Genomic DNA, 5,944 nt, shown 5'->3' on the forward strand with positions numbered 1-5,944 from the left:
CCGGCATGCTCTCAGCCTCGTTCTCCACCACGACGATGACAGCTGCGGCGTCCCCCGAGGTCTCCCCCTGCTTCCCCGCGCGTCCCTCCATTTCCTGCCACTTTTATCCCTCCCGTGCTAGATTTCTCCCGACACAAGATGTAACCCACGCAGGTGAGAGCGGCGGACCAGGCTCGGGAGGAGTCACTTTCCCGATGAGAGCATCTCGTCACACCTGCGTTTTCCCCCCATCCTCCCCGCTCTCAGCCAGTTCATCCTCTCTAAACAGAAGCTGTAAAAACGACTCCTCTCACACACACCTATCCACCGAACGGCCGCGCATCGACCGCCGCGTATATTAGACAATACGATACCTCCGCGCGAGGGTGTCGCACGCCCGCGTGCAGCAGCTGTTGTTCAATTTGCACCGCACGCGCGCGTTGCGGCACGAGAGGGGTGGGGTCAAACAGCGCGCGGTCTGATGAGGAGGACACAGTGAGGAGGGACCGGGGACAAACTCCACCTGTCTGAAGGCGACCACGTGTCTGTGACTCTGGCACTGAAAATAAATATCACCGTTGTAGTTAATTACTCAGATAGTGCACTTCGTTACATGTTACTCTCATTGCGTTGCGTTTGGCACGTCATCCGTCTGATTTAAAAGCTAAACTAAAGGGCATCGCCTCCTCCATATCACTTTATGAGAACCATCATTAATCAACGGTAAATGTATAGTTCATTCAGATTTAGTGAATAGTTAAAGCTGCACTGTCTAGTTTTGAGGAAGACTGTTAAATCAGAAGAGAAAGATCTTTGTTGACTGAATTGGTTTGTTCCTTTGCTAAACTAAATAATCAAACCCTCTGTTTTCATGACTGAATAAACAAACTGATCCCTGCCACCTTTCAAGCTTCAGACAGTGTTCTGAGGTGCATTTTGTAGTTTTGTGGAAGAAGATCTTCACTGACTTCCTTGACAAACTAGATAAACAAACTCTGTTGTTTTTATGACGGAATAAACAAACTGACTTTAAAGGACAACATCATTTCAAACTGTTTTACTTTGTTTATGTGTGACAGACCCTGCCACCTCTCCAGCTTCAAAAGGCGTTCTTGTTTGACCTTATTTTCACAGTTTCAAACTATATAACAATTTTGCTCATTGAGTCAGTCATCCTTATCTGTTTTATTTTCTGCATGCTCTCTAACATAGTGTGTGGTTCAGTTATCAGGGCTCAAAGTTCATGGTCACTCAATAAATAACCTATCAGGCTGGCTGTGGAGCAGTTCAGTCTACCCTCATGAATCTGACTGCAGAGAACCACTGTATCCCTCTCAGTGATGGGAACCGTATTCCACTGCTGGGACTGGGCACCTATGGGGACCCTCGAACGGTGAGAAGAATAATGTGTGTCTATAGATTTCAGTATATGTGAACAAGGCTTGTTTGTAGCTGCTTCACCAGGAGAGCTGTACATAATGGAGGAGTGCCCTTGTCTATTGCTTGCAGTGATTTGACTTACATTAAAAGGTGTTTTGAATGCTGCCGAAAAAAAAAGATCAGATCAATCGAACAGTAATGCATGTTTGTGAGAACAGCAGCACAACTCGACAAAAATAAGGTCAAAGAATGTTTACCTTTTCTGTGGATTTTCCAACAGACGGCCAAAGGCACAGCACTCGATTGTGTCAAGCTGGCCATTGATGTGGGTTACAGGCACTTTGACGGGGCACTGGTGTATTACAATGAGCACGAAGTGGGTCAAGCCATTAGAGAGAAGATTGCCGATGGAACCGTGAGAAGAGAGGACATTTTTTATTGTGGAAAGGTAATAGGCTTTGTCACATGTCATGTAGATTAAGAATGCATTTTGCTCCCTTCAACGTCTATGCATTCAACATTTCGACGCCGCAAAGCTGTTTTCCAGAAGCAGAAACGTGTGCTTTGCTCCGTGTTAATTTCGTTGTTATGTTTTTCAGTGCTTCTCTGTTGTCTTCCTCAGCTCTGGAACACCTTCCATCCACCAGAATTGGTGAGACCGGCCTTGGAGAGGACACTGAAAACCTTAAAACTAGACTATGTGGATCTCTACATCATTGAGCTTCCTATGGCCTTCAAGGTTAGTGCAGATGACAGTTCATTTATCAAGGCAAGGCAAGAAATAAAATTAATAATACAATTAGAAGGATGGTCTTTAAACACATATCCATGACAGTTTACAACCTAACATATCATCAAAGTGCACAAGATTAGACAATTTTATGAACTGGTTATATTCTTCAGAGCTGCATGACAAACATATTTGTATTTTTGGTTTCTACTAGAATAGGTTCACATGCCTTAATGCTGAAAAAACACATATTCTCAAACTGTGCAGCTCTGCAGCATTGTGTGCAAAGCTCTTTTTTAGCTCCTGTCTCTTTAAGCCTCCCCAGCCTGCCCTGATTGGTCGGCTCACACATGCCTGACCCAGCACTGCTAAAAACAACAAAGCAGCTGGGCTAAATTAATTCTTGCATGCAAAACCCGCTGATAGGTATTGAATTATGCAAATGTATGTCACGGTGAAGTAGCATGATGTCACAAAGTGACAGGACTACAGGCTGGACTGCTGATGAGGTGTTTGTCTCATAATTTTGAGTTTTTTCATCTCTCACTTTTTTATATCTCAGTTTCATTTATTTGCCTCATAAATATCGCTTTTTTTTTCATGATTATGACTTTTTAGCTCATCATGATTTTTAATCTTAAAAGTTCTATGATTTTGGGAGAGAAGAGAGATTCTGTTGGTTCAAAGTTTGACCATTTTACTTTCGAGATCTATTACATCCACCCATATAAAACACTGGAAATGGGAAGAAAATACTAAAATCATAATATAACTCCTTTAAATAACAAGAGTTTGTGTACATTCAATTGTGCTTATTTTTTTAGCCAGGAGATGAGTTCTATCCAAAAGACCAGGATGGAAAATACATCTACCACCACACAGACCTCTGTGCAACATGGGAGGTGAGTTCTGTTGCATTTTAAATGAATGGTCCTGGTATTTTAACTTTCTTCTTCTCCTATTAATTTTTTGTTTCACTTTTGTACAAGTCTTTCTTAAGAACATCTTAGAAAACATGAAGCACAGCAAAACAATTATGAATTATGTAACATAATTTAATTCAGGTGTTCTACATAAAACTAGTTGCCCATTCTCCAGCTTGAAGGATCTGCTGTGTTTCTGTGCACTTTAGTGGCGCTTGCAATGTACTAAGCATCACAAATGTCTTCCAAGACAATATGTAAGTGATAACAACAAATAAAGAATGAAATGCATTTTGAAAACGGCATGCAAGACTTTGTTCATATTTGAATGCTGCTGTCAGAACATTCTCCGCTGCAGAAGCGGTCAAGGACAGTGTCATAAAACTGTGTTCAAAGATCTGTTTTTTTTCCCTCGCCCCTGTTGTTTATATTTTTCTCCACTATCTCACTGAGTCTGTAAAGATAATCACTATCAGTCCATGAGAGGATGTAAATCTTTTTTTTTTTTTTTTTTCCTCGACAGGCTTTGGAGGCTTGCAAAGACGCAGGCCTGGTGAAATCTCTGGGAGTCTCCAACTTCAACCGCAGACAGCTGGAGCTACTCCTGAATAAACCTGGCCTCAAACACAAACCTGTATCCAACCAGGTGAGCCTGACTTATCTTTCATCTCTTAGAATTATAAGCTACTGACAAGAAGGTTTTTTTATATATATATATATATATATAAGTCTTTCTTACCTTCCGGCTGTTGCAAATCATCTTCTTTCCTTTAAGCAAATATTTGAAGCGATAAACTAACGGGCTGACAATAAATCTGTGAGCTAATTACAGTACTTGATGAAAGGACGGAGGGGAAATGCAACTTTATCTGACCTAATTTATAGCTTGATTGTTTTTTTGTGTTTTTTTCTTCCTCTTCTTCTTCTTCTTCTTACTTACCTGTAGGTTGAATGCAATCCATATTTCACACAACCCAAGCTTCTGGAGTTCTGTCGTCAGCATGACATTGTGATTGTTGGCTACTGCCCAATTGGCTCCTCCAGGGACGCGTCCTGGTATGTAGACATTAAAGAGACACGCGCTCTTCAAGGTTGGTGTGATATTCTTAAACAAAAAGGTTGTCGACAGCTGATGTTTTGTAATGGATTGCTCCCCTTGGTATTGCAAGCCAGGAAAGCATGTTCGGTTTGGTCTTGATGAACCTTAAGTGAGCAAATGAAACCTCGTGGAGAGAGACAGTTGAGTCTTGTCCTGAGATCATGAGATACTGATGCTTTGGCTTGGCGGCTTTGGGATGAGACTCAATGATCAACTATCTCTATCCAGGGAGTTACATTTTGTTGCTTTGATGTCCAAAATTAGATAAGAAATCAATATTCATGCAACACATCTGCTGAGTATGTGACACTGCAACAAACCCTCAACACTGAAGTATGCTGAAGATAAATACTTTGATAAAAATGTCTAGCAGGGCATCATTCGTCTTTTCCTCTGTCCCTGCTTTAGGGTGAATTTGAAATGTCCTCCCATGCTGGAGGACGAGGTGCTCGTATCCATTGGGAAGAGGTACAACAAGAGCAGTGCCCAGGTGGCCCTGCGCTTCAATGTCCAGAGAGGAGTCGTGGTGATTCCCAAGAGCTTCAGCCCCGAGAGGATCAAACACAACTTCCAGGTAGACCTAACAAGCTGCTTTAAATCGTCCTGTGCCATGCATATGTATATATTAGATTAAAAAAAACCAAATCTTTGTTTCACTCATTTTTGTTTCAGATATTTGATTTTTCGCTCACTGAGGAAGAAATGCGAGCCATTGAAGCGCTGAACAAAAATATTCGTTTTGTGGAGCTGCTGATGTGAGTATAAGCTTTGATGGAAAAATACAGAATATTAAGTTGTAAATATTTAGGTTGTAGTTTGTATTACATTGCACTGTGTTGCATTGTTTAGCATTTGTTTTGTAAGAACAGCTTCAACTTATCATCACACTTTCCTCTGTTTCAACACAGGTGGAGTGACCATCCAGAGTACCCATTCCATGATGAATATTAATTTTATATATATATATATATATATATATATATATATATATATATATATATATTTATATATATATATATATATATATATATATATATATATATAGTATTTTTGTCATTTGCATCATATATGTACATGAACTCTGACTCCTTGTAGCATTATTGTTGCACCAATTAAGTTTGCATTGGTACATTCCCACAATAAACACTAGAGGGCTCCAGCTCACAGTGAATGCACAGGAAATGAATCCTATTAAGATAACACAGCTCAGGTTTATGAAGTTGAGTGAGCGTTCATGAGAAACTTAAATGAGAAACATGTCATATTTAAAGAGTTCAGTGTTGTTTACTTCTGATTTCACATCAATTTATACAACTGTTGCTATAGGATAAATAAAGTTTGGTTTGAAATGAACACCCTTTGAAATCAATGTGACAAACTGCATCATGTACATGTGGATGACTGTGTCTCTGACCTGTCTTCACAATATGATTCAATGTGCCATATGTTTAATGTATATCGAATGCACATCAGCCACTAATGGCCATGTGATCACTCTATGTCGGTGCAAAAACTATGGCAGAAAAGACAGGTAATGTTTCAAACCTATTAAGCAGTGCTGATTGTGCATGGACGTTTTTACATCTACATGTGTGTTTAATAATGAGTAATATCTAATGATTAGGACTATATAATTGCTCACTGAATTCTGTCACTTTAGCAAGTTCTTGCAGAATTCAACGATAACACCACGTCAAGAATGAAGGGAGACGATTACACAATTTACCACTGATGGGTTTTGCAGGCATTTGCTCTTTGAAGTGCTCTGAGTTTAAAACACATGTTGTCCTGGTGTTCAAACGTTCCCGGAGGTATTTAAGTATGCTGATGAAT

General features: G+C 40.2%; 2 protein-coding genes across 2 annotated transcripts in view; one reads left to right on the plus strand and one right to left on the minus strand.

The window, feature by feature from the left end:
- LOC119024851 (transcription intermediary factor 1-alpha-like) overlaps positions 1–413 on the minus strand; it is a 15,199-nt gene extending 14,786 nt beyond the window's left edge. The window contains exon 1 of the mRNA XM_037107993.1: positions 1–413. This exon is cut by the window's left edge and continues 204 nt beyond it. Coding sequence (XP_036963888.1) covers positions 1–91 — 91 coding nt within the window. The 5' untranslated portion in view covers positions 92–413.
- Positions 414–561: 148 nt separating this feature from the next.
- LOC119024852 (aldo-keto reductase family 1 member D1-like) lies at positions 562–5,464 on the plus strand. Its single transcript, XM_037107994.1, has 11 exons — positions 562–702; positions 1,204–1,372; positions 1,640–1,807; positions 1,982–2,098; positions 2,914–2,991; positions 3,536–3,658; positions 3,959–4,068; positions 4,520–4,685; positions 4,784–4,866; positions 5,020–5,090; positions 5,141–5,464. Exons 2-10 carry the CDS (start codon positions 1,280–1,282, stop codon positions 5,060–5,062), a joined length of 981 nt encoding a protein of 326 aa, XP_036963889.1. The 5' UTR covers positions 562–702; positions 1,204–1,279; the 3' UTR covers positions 5,063–5,090; positions 5,141–5,464.
- Positions 5,465–5,944: the final 480 nt, after the last annotated feature.

The sequence above is a fragment of the Acanthopagrus latus genome, chromosome 8 (assembly GCF_904848185.1).
Source record: "Acanthopagrus latus isolate v.2019 chromosome 8, fAcaLat1.1, whole genome shotgun sequence".
In the NCBI taxonomy this organism is placed as follows: Eukaryota; Metazoa; Chordata; class Actinopteri; order Spariformes; family Sparidae; genus Acanthopagrus; species Acanthopagrus latus.

What these genes read in the sequence shown, in the direction of transcription:
- LOC119024852 (XM_037107994.1), top strand. Translation starts at nt 1,280, where the DNA reads ATGAATCTGACTGCAGAGAACCACTGTATCCCTCTCAGTGATGGGAAC. An exon ending in AGCTTCCTATGGCCTTCAAG is followed by an intron (nt 2,099 to 2,913) that starts GTTAGTGCAGAT and finishes TTATTTTTTTAG; the next exon opens with CCAGGAGATGAGTTCTATCC. An exon ending in ACCTCTGTGCAACATGGGAG is followed by an intron (nt 2,992 to 3,535) that starts GTGAGTTCTGTT and finishes TTTCCTCGACAG; the next exon opens with GCTTTGGAGGCTTGCAAAGA.